Here is a 17414-nt window from a genome sequence, read left to right as displayed (position 1 = left end):
GACTATTTGGACATTGAAACATTTTAGCTTTCCCAGCTTCTATTTCAACCTTTTTTGTTGAGTTGGAGTTTCTTTGGTTTTGGTTTTGTTTTCACATTCTTTTCCTCCACAGGAGCAGAGTTCACTTTATCATTCTCTTACTTTACTGTGAAGCTACTTTAAAACACAAATTTTCAATCTGCAGAACACTTTCATTCCATTCAGTCAACACACAGCACCATCTTAATTTCTGAGCACTAAAGAAGTCTAACAAATTCATGGAGAAAAACCCTTGATCCTTGGAAGTCTTCCTTACAAATAGGACTTAGCCTATCTGCATATGCTAGTGTTCCTTTTTTACTTCCAGCACCATTCATCTTACAGGTCTGTGGCAGCCCAGGCTTGTCTAGGGCTAGAAATTAGTCAAGGACCCAGCAGTGTCACAAAGCAGAGAGGGATGAGCTGAAGAGATCCAAGTCCAGGGCCCAGGTGCTATCAGGGCCAGGTTACCTCTGCTGTAACAAAGCTTCCTGCTGTGCAGATGCTGCTCTGCCATCCAGGCCCCTTCAGAGAACAGCTTTTATCTGCTGTAAATGGACACAAGCCCCCACACTTGTAAGTCTCAGTTCATACTACAGAGGGCTTTCCTATAGCTATAGAAATTAATTGCTTCTGCCTGACCTGAACCTCCAAAACAGACTGTGTGTTTATCCCACAAAGTTCCCAATCAGGAGTTCATATTTTTCTGCCACAAACAGTGTAACGTGTCTCCAATGATACAGTTTTTCCTTTTAGCATAACTGCAATAGCCAAGTGTTGGGAGCAAATCTCGAGTGTTTCTTACTTGTCCTCGATGGTGGTAAACATCAGCGTTCTGAGGATCAATGTCAGCAGCCATGTTGAAGTCCTGGGTGGACAGCACAGGCTGCTGCTGCTGCATGTACATGCTGCCCCGTTTGATCAGAGCGTTGGCTCGCAGCTGCAAAACACGGCCAGGGAAACATCAGCCACCCCGATGCCCCTCCACATTGCAGCCTTCAGTACAATCATGAGACATAAACTTCAAGGAATTTAGAGATTTTAGAGGAGCTAAGATTTTAGTTAGAGATAAGCTTTATTGGAGTTAATTAAAATAAATGGGTAGGCCTTGATGAAGTTAAGAGTTAGTAGTTAACTAATAATTGATTGCTTGTCAACACAATGTTTGGTGAGCTGGGTTTATAATGAAGAATATAGAGACTGATAAATAACTTTTAGGAACATAAGACAATTGTAGGCCTCTTCTGTTCTGAAACCAATTGAAGATGGGAATGGGAATTCTACCAAGGGTTCATTTGTCATATTTGCATTGGAAAGGTAGGAAGGTCTGAATGAGGAAGACTTCATTTACTTCCTCATTTTGGGACCCCTCCCCATGAAGGGGACAACTGACCCATTTCAAGGAACAGACTACACATGCTAAATAGCTTTTGAAGTAATTACCATACAGAGTGAGGAATGGGATGTACCAAAGTTATGAATATGCATTTGTATTTTGGGTATTCAATACTTGAATAGATAAAAGGACTCTGTAGTCACCTGTAAATTGCGGTGTGTATTTGGGAGCTATCCCACACTTTCTAACTTTAAACTGTTAGAGAGTCTTTGTCAGTCACAATTGGATATTGGTACTAGATCAATATCCATATTTTTAATAAATCAATTTTTTTGTTTCAATAAATCAATAAATCAAAATTTTTTGTTTGACTAGTTTCTCCCACTGACAGGTTTCAATTATTCTAAGCAGGAATAAGTTTCATATTGACCCTAAATAAATGAACCCTTAATTAAGTTCAAAAATGTCAGCCTATGCTTCCATCTCCAAGGATTTCCAAGCCCCCCCCCCAAAATCCTTCTTGATTCCCTATGTTTACAAATACATCAATGTTTTTTGAACTAGCTGAATATGCAAGTGCAATTAAGGTTTTTCACTTATCCAGAGTGGATAAGCCTCCAATTCATTCAGCTTCCCTTGTTCTTTAGTTTGTAGTACTTATCACCTTTAGTTTGCACTACTCAGTACAGCTGTCTCAAAAATCAACAAGCCCTTGAGAAAAAGTTTGTCAGTAACAAAACAGTAAATAAACCAGAATATTCCCATTAATACATCTGAAAATTTGGACAAACAACTTCTTGAAGTACATTGCAGGTTTATCATCTAACTTCTCAATCCCAACTACAGTCCAGCTGTGACAGATTCTCACCTTCACATTTGCATCTTCCATGCTGATGACCTGATCTAGGTCTGGTTTGGCAGCACTTGCATTGCCAATAAGTAAGTAGAAAGTAGCTCGCAGAAGCAAAGCTTCTGCCATGTATCTTCCCTTTGCTTCAATTTCTTTTGTGCTTTCACTGATAATTTTGTCATAGTTCTCTTCTTCCATATATTGTTTTGCTCTCAAATAGCCAGAGCTGTAAATGATGTAAGAACAGTTATATATATACATGCATTCACTGAACACTGCAATTTCCATTCAGATGTTTCATCAAATCACTACAAATACTAACTTGTGCTATACTTTTACAACACCAGCATAGTCCCACTGGAACATCCATTCTTGGATGGAGCCATCTTAGATGGAAAACAATATCCACAAAAATTGGCCTAATTACATTGGAAATAAATTAAAAAAGAATAATAAATTATTATTAATTAATAAATAAATAAAATAAATAAACAAATAAAATAAATTAAAATATTTTGAATATAAGCTTCATTTGTTCCTTGAGGTTTTTTTCACATGAAGAACAGCAATAATCTCTGGTTTAAACAAGAGGGTGGAATTAATGGACGGGAAAGTGAAATGTTAAACCTAGCAATGTGCAGCTTGTATGTGGAAGAAATTATTTAATAGCAAAAAATTACAGCACTGCCTTGTTCTCAGCTGTATCCTGGATTCAGTGAATCTGCCTGTAGATCATGACATTCTCTCTTACTTAAAAAAAACAATCATAATGCTGTTTGCAATGGTTTCCAAACTGACAGCATTGCAATCTTCCAAAAATAATCTGGAAAGTAGCATAGTAAATTAAAGAACCATTTATGTGGTGCTCAGGCTCCACTAAACAAAACACAAAACCAACCTACAAAATCAAGTTTTTCTATACCAGAACAAACTTTTGGTTTATGGGCAATTTGATTCCAGAAAGTTAAAACACCATTTCAGCCTCAGTTGCTGTAAATGCATGTTTTCATTCAAAATTCCCCTTTTCCTTGCTCATCTTCTCCCTGCCAGTCCAAAGGCTAACTTGCTCTCTTCCTTGGAAATGATCCTTCAGTATAAAATATTCCTTGCCCCGAGAGCATCATTGAGCCTTCTCCAATTCTCCCATCTCCTAAGATTTATTGTGAGACTGTAGTAAATATTCAGCATATTTTCCCAGTCTCATTGTCCTTCTTCTGCTTAGTGCAAGTTTGGAACTAGCCAGTCAGCTTTCACTAAGGTTTCACTTGCAATACTGATATTATTTATGTCAGAGGAATCTCCATGCCAAGTACTACACAAACAGCAGCACATTACACTGAGCAGAACATCCAAATCACTGAAAACTTAATTCCAGTACCAAACAATTCTCAACAGTACTGTACACTCACTTTTCTTTTACTTCAGAAGCCTCTCCCTCCTTGTCCTTATCTTCATCTGATTTCTCACCCTTAAGCAAAGGTTGGGAAATGATATCATCTGTGAAAGAACTGAAGTAGGATTTAATGAACTGTGGTGAGGGCATCAGAGGCTCCCGATTCTGAAAAAGAGAAAGGAAATTCCAAGTCATTAGGTGGTGGGATCAGATGGGAAGGATGGAAATGGATAGCAAACATGATTATTTTAAAAAAACTGATGCAAGAAACAATATATGACTTTCACTCTCTCATCTGATAGCCTGATGTTTTGGATTTGCTATTTTGATGTTTAGGGATCTTTTAAGCTTCAGATCACAATGCGATACCCATCATCAGTGAAAACAAAGGGATGATATTTGAGGGGAAGGGAGATTGTATCTTTCCACATACGTGGCTAGAAATAAGGACTCTTAGGATATCATAAGACATGTACTAAAGCATTGGGTGTGCACATAAACTGGGAGAAAAATGCAAGCTGGTGATTTAAGCATGACCCTGATTCAATCAGATTCTGAATGGCAGCTTCCTCTTTTTCTCCAGCTTGTCCAAGAGAAGCTGCTGTCATTATTACAATGGAGACTAATGAGGCAATACCCTAGATGTGTGTGGAACTTGGCCCAGATACTACATATTTTACTTAAAGTCCCAGAAGTAACACTTCTCAGGTAATCAGTCCTTCCTACAGCCAAAAAAACCTTCTTGTTTAAAATAAACTGCACACAAGAATTACAATGCAGTCTCTCCTGCAGGAAAACACTGAGTGCACTCTTCTGAAGCACACCTATTTATGTCCACCACACTCATAACACTATTTGCTGTTACCTCCACACTACACATTTATGTGAATTTCTATAGGAAAGAAATTCAGCATCTCAAAACCAACACAGGATTTCAGTACTTCAACCACCATCAAAACACAAACAAAAGAATGCTTTAATAACAATCAAGAACATGTTAATATCTGTCCCAACCTTTTTGTAAACCTACAATCACTTAAAATAACTGATCCTGGCTACCCCTCTGCTTCCACAGTTCTCTCTTCTGCAGTTTCCAAACACTCATGCATAGATGTCTGTCTGTTCCAACACACCCAGCTTCCATGAAGTTGCAAGCTCAGAAATGCCCTATGTAGGGCAGCCCACCAACTTAGGGTGTCTCCTGAATGTCATAACAATTCCATTTTTAAAGGGAAACAACTGCTAGAAGCAGATCTCTCTTCCCTGCTGAGGTTCCAAAAACTTTGGAGAGGTCCCACAGGAAAATACCACTGGTACAATGGCAGCTTTGTAGGAACCAGTTTGTGTTGCTTCTTACGCTTGAGCAGATGGAGACAGTGACTTGTTTACAGCAACTGACAGAATGCCAACAACCGACTTTTCAACAACTGGTCAGGTGAAATAACAATTACTCAGCAGTATCACAAGTCCTACCTTGTACTTCTCTTTGGCTTTTTCTTTTCCAAGGAGTTTAAGAACTTTATCAGCTAATAACATACTTTGCTGGTTTTGGAAGGCTTCTAAAATGCAGACTGCAGTGACATCTAGGAAACAACGTACAAAAGTGAGATTAAAGGAATTCTGAAAGTCACTGAAGTACACTACAAAATGTGCCACTGAGTACAATGAGGCATTGCCAAAATAATGCATGTCCTGTTCTCAGGCCAAAGCCTCTGTTTCCAGTTTGCTGTATTTACTGTATTCTTCAAGACACAAATTTGTATCCAAAGTGATCTTCCTGGGATAAAAGGATTTCATGACAGTGAATGAAAAGAAATTAGATTTATTTTTCTGTTCATGTTTTTATTTAGAGACAAACACACTTAAATCAACAGTGAAAATATATACCTCTATCAGGGGCTTTCACCACTTTGAGGAGAGTAATTATGTTCATATGATGTTTGCATTAAAAGTGCTAACACAGCTTTTCTTCTGGGACTGGTCTTTATTTTCTACTTCTAAAATTCACATTCAGTCCCATCACATCTCACTTACTCCTCAGTTTAAGAAATCTGCCTAAATTCTATTTCAAATTTTTCTGCTCACCTCTGTGACTTTGGAAGGGAGCAAGGAGAAATACCTTGCTGGTCTATTTGAAGTGCCAGCCCCTGTCACATGGCTCTCATTCACACAGAGAAACCTCTGCAAATGTTAACCCACTGCTGCCCGAGTGAAACTTCCCAGTGAGAAATGCACTCTTACCACTCATAGTTTCTCTGGACTTAATGCAATGCTACCATGGGTTTTCCCTGTTTTGTTTTCATTTAAACATTAGTGAAGATGACCAGAACCCGGACTTGAAATTCCAGCAGGGTGCTGTCTGAATATGCTTGAAAAGTAAATGTCTTGCCCTGGAGTTTTAGTATATCTCTCTAATTCTGCTGCCAGAGAGACTATTAAGCCATCACTTATACAGAAACTCCCTGCACCTGTGGCATGGCCCTGAAGCACATCAGAGTCCCTGGGAAAGCATGGTACCCCCAGAAAGAATGTGTTCTACAACCCAGCAGACATGCTCTGCCCAAAGACTGCTGCACTCCAGAGTTGGCTGCAGCAGCAGCAGCATCTTCCCAAATAATACTGCCAGGGATCACTGGAGGAGTTTTCTGCTGGTAGTGGCTGGGGTTTTGAGGTTTGTTTGGTTTTGCTTCCCTCCACAACATGGGCATACCCTACTTCCTGGGGTTTTGCTGGCCATATGTGATTGGCAGACAAAAGCAGGGTTATAGAAAAACTGTGTTGTTCAAAAAAAAACCAAGAAAGCTTCAGATCTGAAAAAACTGCAAGCAAAAAATCGAATAGAAATGAAGGCTGAAAATAATTGTAACTAGCATTACTGCTATTAACAGTAAAAAGAAGTTATATTTAAAACTGTCCTACTGTCACAGGGACACTTGATCTTTCTTGGGACTTTTATCACCTGGCAGCTGCATAAGGTTTAGATTTTATTACAGTACCCTGGAAGTGCAGCTGATACACAGTGGTTGCAAAGGAATGCACTAAATGGACCAAGTTGTCCTTTTCTAGTTACTACTGTCTTAAAAGGACATAAAGGCATTCTGCCAGCAGATAAACAGATAGATCAAATTTTCACATATAATTTACCCTCTAATCTGGCAGACCTAATTCTTGTCTGTTACACATAATGAAACTAATTTAACAGTTAGATTTCCCAGCCAAAGCACAGCCTTATTATCTGTCCTTCTGTGATAATGGGCACAGCTGAAAATTTCATTTGTCTTCTAACCTAACATCAGCAGGAATGATTTCACTTGATGAAATTTATATGGGTAATTTCAAGCAGTGTACTGTAGCTCAAAAGTGCCATGAGACAACACATCTGACCTGTAGTTCTTAATTTCCATGGCTTCTCAGGGACATCTTCCTGACAGTTCAAAATGTGTTCTGTTTACAAATAGCATTGGAAGGTTTGACACAGTAATTTCTCCTGAATACAAAGTATTAATATTAAAAAAAAAATCAATCTGTTCTGGTTTTCATAAACAATGCACCAGAAAAAAATGTTACTGAAGCTGTTTTCCCTCTAATACCAGTCCAATGCATTTAAATTACTGGAATACTTTTATTTCTGACCATGCATCTCTACCTGCAAAACCCCACATTCCTGTAGTAGTATTATTTCTCTAAAACAAACAAAGAAGAAAGTCTCTTTACTGCATGGAAATAGAACAACTGGTTGTCACTCATGTTAGATTAATTCTATCCTAAAGTGAAGGAGTTTCATGGGAAAATAATACCTTGAGTTGCTACAGTGACATCAATTTCTCAGCAGTCATTTCAGATGTGAGCAGATGAGAGTTTGAGAAATGTGAAAAGGTTTCTTCTGACAAGAGAAGAATATGTATTTGCAGAAGCTATGAATGGTTTTAAATACACAATTATTACATTACTGCATTACCATAGCTACAGAAGTGAAAACAAAACATTTCCAAAAGTTGCCATCTCCAAAGCTCTCCAAAGCAGCAGAACTAATTCCACTTTTAAGTACACACAGCATGAGCCACTCACCTTCTAAACATTCCTTCTTATTGTCTAGCTTCTCATGGGCCTTTGCACGTCTGAAGAGAGCTTTGACATATTTAGGGTTGAGCTCAACAGCCTTTGTACAATCTTGTGCCACTTCTGTCCATTTTTGCTGTGGGCAGGAAAGAGCACAGTGAGAGGGGCCCCCCTCAGTTTCCTGTGCTGGCTCCCCCAGCTCCGGGCTCACGCACACCCAGCAGCAGCTGCGGCTCCAGGGCTCTGCTCCTCCCTGCCAGTCCCACAGGCAGAAACTGCCTGGGCACAAAAACTGCCTACTCCTGCACCAGAAATGGAATTCCTACCAAATACCACACCAGACAGTCCACAAACCCCATGAGAGAACATAATGAGTTGATGCAAAGATGCTTGCAGGAGGTAACATTGGGACTGAAAGACCACTGTAAAACAACTAGAAGAAAAAAGATGGAAATATAATGGAAGCAAATAAGTTTACCAAAGTGCTGAAACTTTATTTTTTAATGTTATTTCAATTCATCAAAACAGGCTTTTCTAATACAGGAATCATATACATTTGGGATTCATCATGGCATGAATTTGAGCTAGACAAGAACTAAATCTAATGCCAGATTCATGTAAGCACAGTCTCTCACCTGATACTTCAGACTGTGCAAGGCCAACTTTTCCACTCCTTGATACAGCTCATCAACTCGACCTCATAAGCAAATCCATCATACCATAATAAGCAACACTGGCTGACTTCTAAAATAACACCCAGTATACTCAGCTGTCGAGTAAACATTACTTCCCCATGTGCAAAATTTAGGTCTTGGCCTTTACTAGGATTTCAATGATTTTTTGTTTACATTTTGAAGTAGCATCCTTCCAAAATATCTGGCCTTTCACAGTTAATCATTTAAGTAGAGAGACGTAAAATAAACTTATATACAAGAAAATTCTTCCAGAGAATAAGAAATTAAAACTTTGTCTTGGAAAACAAGATGCATAAGAATTACATAAGATCTACTGAGTGTGGTCAACAGAAAATAATTTTATTTACATGTAGAAAAGTATGATAAGCTGAAAAAAGCTGCAACGGCATCTTTTGTGAAAAGAAAACATCACCTGTTGTAAATGCAGCAGATGTTATCACTTGGGACCTTTCAGTGGATGAAAGTGATAAAATACAAAATTGATAATGCTACTTCTTACAATAATTATCTTTAATTTCTTACCAGTTGTTCATAGGCAGCAGCTCTGTTCTGATAGAAGGTAGAAAGATCAAGGTTTTTCTCAGGAGGACACAGGCTGATAGCCTCAGTATAACACTGAATAGCTAACTCATATTTTCCTGCTTTAAAGTATTTGTTTCCTTTGTTCTTGGCTGCTTGGGCTCTACCAAGAGGACTCTGAAAAAGAAAGTGAGAGGTCAGTTCAAATTAAAAAGGCATCAGAGCACACAAGCTATGCACTTTAGGTCTCATCTTCAAAGATATAAAAATGGACCTGACTTGTAAATTCTAGCCCAGACTTCTGAAAAATCTCACTGATTTCAGTTCCTGGAAACACAGAAGAATTTTCTTTTGCAAGTGTTTCAGATAGGAAATAACCTTTTCACAAGATTCACTACAATGGTAATAAACAATGGAGTGATTTCTGTTTGGAAAGCTGAACAGATTGTAATCTTTTACATGGCTGCTGATCAGAAGAACCAATGAGGTAAGTTGTTTCTCCAAGGCTAAATGTGCAAAGACAACAAAGCCCTCAAAGCAATTCAAACAGAAGAGCCTCCTTCTGAAATACATACAGCCCTAGGACCAGAGGTGATCATCAGACTATGAATTAAATATGGAAAACACTTTGTGGAAAGACCTACTGAGCAAGACAATAAAACCTGTAAGGAAAATGAAGCTGCTTTGCCTTTCATGCACTAGGCAAATCAGCTTTACAGCTGACTCCTCTACAGCTTCACACACCCTGCTTCATGTAATGACAAGGGTTGGACCATCACCATCTCAGCAGGGGATGGGAAACCTTCCTGACTGGCCTGAGACTCTGCTAAATGCATCTTTATGTTCTGCACCACATGCTGATGATCTGTATTTCTGCAGAAACTACCTACCTGAAACTCCTGGATTTACAAACCAGTTATCAAATCTTGTGGTTTCTAAGGGATTAGATGTAAAAATGTTCTATCAAAGAGCATTCAAGAAATAAGAACTGCAAAATATTCTCACATTGATCTTCTGGATTTCTGCTCTTCTGTCACAGCCTCACTTCATGGACAACATTTTGGGGCAGTTCTGCCAGACCAAAATGAACAGAAGTAAGGGCACACATGCCATTCCACCAACCTTTCTGGGGAGGGAAAGACTGGGGGCAGAAGTGCCTTTAACAATAGCTGCAGGATTCACTACATATCCCCTGCACTTGAGATCATTGAGGATTTGTTGGGAATTGTCCCTGCTGCTCTTTGACCATACTTCTGACTCCTCTACCCACTTATCCACTACCAGGGCCAAACTGAACTGATACAGACAACCAGACAGCTATAACACAAATTTGAAAGCAACTTTGCATTTCCTTAGCCCATTCCCCTTAATGTCTGCTCATTTCATTCCAACCTGATCATTTTTGCATCAAAGTGATTTACTTTAAAACTGAAAACCTGAGGGGAAGCCAGGACTTGCTCTATACCCTGTCTTTTAAGGCCTGGATCTCTATCCTGGCAGGAGAGAATCAGATAATGGGTGCTAGCCTCAGTTCCTACATAAAAGTAGGCATCCAAATAGAACTAAAGTATCCTAGAAGCATTCTCCTGAGGGGAGACTTACAAGTGAAACCATATAAGGGAGAGAATTTCTTAAACATCCCTACTGCCAGCAAAGCTTTTCTCTCAAGTCATTAATCACTGCATCAATCTGCACCATCTTTATTGTTCACAGAACAAGGCAATCTGCAAGGTCTTCAGATTTTTCTATTGTAAAGCTTCAAATTTAATTTGATAAAAGATTATTAACTTCACCCCATACACTGTGTGTAACTCTACGCTACTCTATGCCAAAATTAGAGGGCAACTATTTTTACTGAGAGACAAGTAACTGTGTATCTGGTAAATTGTTTCTTTAAAACTTAACCGAAGTCTCAAAAGGTAAAATTTATTTTGAGTAGGTCCTAAATTTATCTCCAAATACAACAATGCTTTTCTTTTAACAAAGGGAAGGGTTATGCATGTGCTGCAAAGCTAAATGCATGCAAGTCAGCTTGAATTTTTCCTTGTGCATGTCTAGAGCAAACCACATTAAAGATGCCCTTGTGTGAAAATCTTACAAAATTCAGTGCCATTCCTATTAACTTGGGTTGAAAAGGAAAAACACATGATATGGGCCATGTTGTAACATTCATACATGTGTTCCCAGTGTGAAAATGATTAAAGACTGCAGAGATGAAGCCTAACTGCAGCTAGGTTACTACTACTAACCTACTACTAGGTTACTATTGAGCCTTCCCACAAGCCTACAAGTGCACACAACAGTGATCAAAAACTTCAGAGACTAGAGACACGATGCCCAAGTTATTAAAATCAGTAACTCTGTTATGAGAGTGAACTTTTAGGAACCATTGCAAGATCACAGACCACACACCCAATCATACAGAAATGAATCATGGAACATTTGCTGACTCCTTGGTTACCCCCTGCTGCACCCATGGCATGAGGCAGGAAATGTGGGGGTAAGGACTCAGAACGTGGCACACAACAAATTCAATAAAGTCAGCAGCATCGCCCAAGGCAAGGAAGAAATCAACTTGTTTGTTTATGCTGCCTTAAACCAGACTGCTTGCTCTGAGATGTTTTATTTCTGCACCCTTACTCTTTGAGAGTACTACAGAGAGAGCTACTCTGCTGTAGCCCTCAGTATGCACCCAAAACACCACCAAATCCAATGTATGTTTTTGTGGGGTTTTTTGATTTGGTGGGGTTTTTTGCTGTTGATGGTTTGGAGGTTTTCTGGTAGCTGTTTATTTAAAAAAAAAAAAAAGATATTAAAGAACTCACATCACATTATATGCTGCAATACCTTTTCATGACAGCACAAATAAGAAAATGAAAATTAATTCCTCACATAACATCAGTTTCTGAAGGTTTGTCAAGCCTTAAGTTTAACCCTAACAAAAATTTTAAGCATATTTTAAAAAATTCCTTCTCAATTGCTACATTGGACATACACAAGACAGTACTTAAGAAACTGATTATGCAAAGGAACTTCATGCACAAGTAATCAGAAACCTCATTCTTCCGTTTTCTTGCCAAAATAATAATTCTAGACATTATTTTCCAATTCCACTGCTTCTCCCCACCTGACAGAGAGCCTGACCTGAACCATGCTGTGTGGCACTCTGGACACTTTTTATCCCCAAGGTGAAGATCCATATAGAGCAAGAAAAACTCTCCAGTTTGTAATCTTCTGCTCAAAGAATCTGTGCAACAAACCAGCTTAATAAAATGAATGTAAGTTCATAACAGAGCAACAAAACAAATAACTCAGAAGTTATTTGCAGCTACACAAAAATAACATCTCAGCTACACAAAAAATAACATCTCAGTACTTGGGACTGCTTTCAGCAACTGTTGATTAACAAGTTTTAGAACAGAGCTCTAGCCAAAGGACACTTGTGAAATTGAGTTATCAGTTATCCAGGTACCTGAACAAGCAGATTGCTAACTGACTAAAGAATAGACAACAACACTGGCAAAATTTTCTGAACTTCTAATTTAACCTTAGCAAATGTGCTTTTCTCACAAAATGTTCAGAAACTGCGTGCAAACAGCAACTTTACAGCAACACACTGCCAGCTGCAAGAATAATAATGCTTAGTAACTCCCTGCAATGGCAGTATTGTTAAACTAGCTGTTCAGAACCTTATATATTTGAGGGAGACTGTTATTCAAAGCAGAAGAAGAAATTTCCTGCCAGCCAATGATGGCAGCAATTCACAACAGAAGCATGCGCAGAGAGTTTCAGCATTTTTCTCTTGGTTGAAAAGGATTTGCATGAGCCCTTATCTGACAGATGACACGGAGGGCGACTACTGTTTCAGCCATCTTAATTCAACCTGCAAAAAAAGAAAGCCTTGGTCTAGGCCTCTTTTTTGTTCTTTGAAAGTGAGAGAAACCTCTTAATGAGATGAGGTACCAGGAAAAAAATCCTATTCTTTTCTGAATTCCTATCTTTCCATTACTTTTTTTTTTACTAAGGTTCATCTCAAGTCTTTTTTCAAACAAAGGCATTAACTGAATATAAATGGTTTAAAAATCTCTTTAGCCCTAAAGCCACTATGAGAAAAAGCATGTTTACATGATCTTTAGAAGTAAATTCAAAGCACAAGCAAGGATGTATTACACTCAGAAAAAATGTAACGAAGTTTACAGGACAAATTCACTGTGTTTTTAGTCACCTTCCTGTTTAATGAATTTGCCATCCACACCTTCCATAAATAAGCCAAGAGTCTAATAGCTTTACTGCTATTGTACACACATTTAGGAGTTTTCTACACCTGTCCACTATAGCTAGCACAAAATAGAAGACTTACAGTAGGCTGACAGTGAGATTTACTAAGCAACAGGTGCACAGTACAATGGAAATGACTTTTTAGTTACTTTGCTTAAATCAGTTTAGAGTAAGTACCAGCATGAGTGTATCTAGACTAAGGTGTTCAATTTGTTCATATCCTGATCTAATGTCACAGCAGTGAGAGAGGCAGCATTCAGCAATTGCTACTAAAACAGACTCTGGAAAGAAGCCATGCTGCCTGGCTGCTGATCCCGGTATGTGGCACCACAAAGGCCGAGGAGTTTGTCACGTTCACCCACACTGCACTCAAGGACAGTGCCCAGCTCACAGCAAAGTGTGCAGAGACAGGGCACTGCTGGGACCCCAATGGCTTTCACTGCAATAGCCAAGGCCACCCAGCTGACCTCCTCTCACTCCAAACACAGGGTTACCCTGTCAGCTTGCTGAAGGAGTTAAGGGGTCAGATCTGGACTACCACAGAGCTGCAAAAGGAATTGATTCCAACTTCAGGGGAAAAACATACTGAAGCAACCAACACATTACCTCACTGACTAACCACTGCTCCCTCCTCTAAGACAAGGAGTGAACCTGCTAGGAATTTATCATGGAATAAGTTAAAAAAAAAGAATTGGGTGCAAACTAAAGCAATATATGCAAAGCATTCTGTATTTTAATTATGCAATACTCCTTACAAACCAGGAGAGCATGTGAAAAACAACTGCTACTGAGTGACTAAAACACATTCCATACAAATTACAAGAAACAATGACAAGTGTCATGAACAGATGCAATTTAGCTCTACGACCTTTGAGCCATCCATAGATGCAGTTTTATGATCATCACTTAACTGGCCCAATAATACCAGTTTACTGTACTGTTAAGGAGCTGTGCTTACAGGAGAAGGACTCTCAAAAGTAGTTCAGCTTTTCCCAATATAGCACCTGTGCTAAGGGCTTCTGCCAACACAGTGTCAGTCATAGATCACACACTTGGCCAGTGCATCGATGTCAGGAGAATCCTCTGGTGCAGACACAGCCTGGGAAAAAAATGTGAGGCCTGTGCAGCAGGTAAAAGAAAAGCTTGAGCTGCATGCAAAATAGTAACAAGTCAGAACAAAGAATAGGGAAGGTATGGCACCTTATTTATTTTTAAAGAACAAAGAAAAAAAATTCAAGGTCATGTCTTCAGAAACAGTGACCAGAACATCAAATGGATACAGGGGATGATTTAATGAAAAGCACAAAACAGTGTGAGTCCTAAGTTACATTTATGAGTAAAAGAATAGTTAGCTGACACAGCTGTTGGTAGCAGATTCATTATTGACCTATGTGTTTTCCAAAAGATTTTCCTCTTGTATTTCAACTGTGAAATGAGTTACTGGCTGTTATTCACTGTGCAGACTTGTACGTGAAATCCAGCTGAGTTTCAAAAAATACCTCATCACATTAGAGAGGCAGATTAATACAATACAGGCAGTTTTACAAATGAAGCATCTGCAGTGGTTGTATTTTCAATCATGGGTCTTACCACTAATATCCATAACTAATAAAATACGAGAGGAAACATGAAATCTACATGGCATCATTGCTTTGGATATGAGTAACAGGAAGACAATCCTCCACACACACATAAAGTAGTCCTGGGAACTTGCAGCCACATTTATTTTCCTGATGCAGCCATATTTTGACCAGCTAGATGATTATCTCATGTAATCAGTCAAATCTGACAACTTCTGCAGCCTTCCTAAGCAACATATCTCATTTCTTTACAGTGTAAGCAATGACACTCTTCAAGAAACTTTCCATCAGGTCATACCACTCAACTTTATCCTTAAATGCACAGAGCCTTCTAGTAATTCAAATTGTGGAGCAACACACAATATTTTAAATCAAATGCTATATAAGTGTTTTAAATGTTTTAAGTGCTTCCTTCCTACAACTACAGAATGACTACAAACTCCTGGATATTGCTGAAATTTAGAAACACAACCAAGAAAACCAGAGTGAAGGCACTAACAGGGAAGTCACTGCAGAAAGACAAAGGTCAGGAGCAGCCTGCAGAGCTCACACACAGCAAGCACACTCCTGTAAGTACACCAGATGCTGCTTGCAGCCACGAGCCAAAGCTACCACAGTAAACAGTCTGAATTTGTCCTCTGTACACAACTTCTTCAGTGCTGTTTGGTGCCCAGGAAGGAACAAATCATGGCACTGAAGTAACTGCCTCAAGGTCCAGCAAAGGATTTACAGCTTAGTGTGCTTTTGGGAATGCCTGAGAGCAGCTATGATTCACCAGCTGGGGAAGTTGCCACCTTCCTCACCACTCCCATGTGTGCCTGCCACTGCCCGCCCAAGCGCGTCTGTCTGCACCACTCAAACTATGGAGGTTAGAACGGACTTTTCCCGGTCTCCAAGAGGTGATTCTTCTTCTCTCCTCATCATTTCACATGGGAACCTTTAACAGCCAGACAGTTCAAAGCATTTTGGGTGATGCACAAGAGCGGGAGAAGAAGATGCAGTGTGGGATACTCTTATCAAAGGCCATCAGTTTGTCAAATCCATTACTTTAAACATGCTGTCAACTGCAACCTCACCTCAGTAATGCTGCATGACTGGCAAGGCACATCTGGGACTGCAGATGTGCAGAAAGTGCATCTTAGAGGCATTTTTTCAAACACAGATATACAAGAGAACCATAGACCTGATCTGGACACTGATTTTACATGTTGCCCTTGAGTTTTTGCACAGATCATTTTATCAGAAAGTTCTCAGAAGGGTAATTTACAACAGGATAGATGTATGCTTTGAGAGCATGCCTACTTAGGCAAATTCTACACTTCAAAGTCTCTGCTGCATAAACTGTGTGGCTTCTATATTTTCATGGAACATACTATTCCATTTTAAAACAATCGTGATTGTATTCTCTTTCCACATCGCTGTATCCAGCATCTCACATACAACAGATCGCAGATTTCCTTTCCAAAACACTATTCCTGGAGGAAACTTATTCACAGCTACTCTAGACCTCAGAGGCAGAGGTATGTTCCCCTCTCAGCAGCAAAGATCCATGCTCAGCCAACTGATGAGAAGATGCATTTGGCAACGCCTAATCTTGGAACAAACTACTCCTGATCCCTGTGTGGCAAGGGCAGAACTGCAACCACCAGCCAGAATGCCTGGCTAGGAGCTCAGTGGGTCACACAGGCTGACCACAGAAAGACATGGAAATCTGGGGGGACCAACTGGATTTAAGGGACTGGAGCATCTCTCATAGAAGCAAAACCTAAAGGAGAATGGCCTGGTTAGCGTTGAGAAGAGATGGCTGAGAGGGGACCTCATCATTATCTATCAGGATCTGGAGGAAATGTGTCAGGAAGATGGGTCTGGGCTCTGCTCGGTGGTGCCAAGCAATGGGACAAGAAGCAATGGGCAGAAACTGATGCACAGAAGTTCCACGTGAACATAGGGAAGAATTTCTTTACCGTGCAGTGACCGAGCACTGGAACAGGTTGCTCAGAGAGAGCGTGGAGTTTCCCTCACTGGAGGTATTCCAGACCATCCGAACACAATTCTGTGCAATGTGCTGGGATGACCCTGCTCGACCCCGGAGTTTGGACCAATGACCCACCGTGGGCCCTTCCGACCCAGCCTGTGATTCTGTGACCTGCCGGGCGTGTCACGCAGAGCACGACCAGGATGTCACCCGAGCTCCATCCCATCACACGCTGCTCCTCGCTGGGGACCGGCACCCTGACAGCCGCTTTCCGGACGGGCCCAGCGGCCTGCCGGGCCCTGCCGGCGGCACATCGCAGCCCGGCCATCCCGACGCTGCCCCGGGACCCCGGCCCCGGCTCCCCGCGCGGCGAGCCCGGCCGCTGCCGCCGCTACGGGCGGCGCCGCTCCCCGCTCACCATCTCCTCGTGTCCGGGCCCATCGGCCTGCCCGGAGCCGCTTTCACCGCCGGGCCCGGGGCTCGCCCGCCCCTCGGGGGTCTTCCTCTCGCTAGCGCCCTTTCCGCGCCGCGCCGCCCGCCGCCCCCACAGATAGATCGCGCCGGCTCCCAGCAGGATGGGCGTGCCCAGCACCAGCGCCAGCTGCCATCGGGACAGCCCGGCGGTGCCGCCGCCGCCCGGCACCTCCACGGGCTTCGAGGCGGCCATGACGCCCGGGAGGAGGAGGAGGAGGAGAGGGAGGGTCAGCGGAC

General features: G+C 40.9%; 1 protein-coding gene across 1 annotated transcript in view; it reads right to left on the bottom strand.

The window, feature by feature from the left end:
* TOMM70 (translocase of outer mitochondrial membrane 70) overlaps positions 1–17414 on the bottom strand; it is a 25307-nt gene extending 7893 nt beyond the window's left edge. Inside the window, exons 1-7 of the mRNA XM_054628391.2 lie at positions 17122–17414; positions 8874–9047; positions 7666–7792; positions 5071–5180; positions 3614–3762; positions 2223–2430; positions 824–958 (exon numbers count right to left, since the gene is read on the bottom strand). Coding sequence (XP_054484366.1) covers positions 824–958; positions 2223–2430; positions 3614–3762; positions 5071–5180; positions 7666–7792; positions 8874–9047; positions 17122–17370 — 1152 coding nt within the window. The 5' untranslated portion in view covers positions 17371–17414. The remainder of the gene's footprint in view (positions 1–823; positions 959–2222; positions 2431–3613; positions 3763–5070; positions 5181–7665; positions 7793–8873; positions 9048–17121) is intronic.

Source organism: Agelaius phoeniceus, chromosome 2, assembly GCF_051311805.1.
Source record: "Agelaius phoeniceus isolate bAgePho1 chromosome 2, bAgePho1.hap1, whole genome shotgun sequence".
NCBI classification, from domain to species: Eukaryota; Metazoa; Chordata; class Aves; order Passeriformes; family Icteridae; genus Agelaius; species Agelaius phoeniceus.
This window is presented reverse-complemented; position numbering and strand designations above follow the sequence as displayed.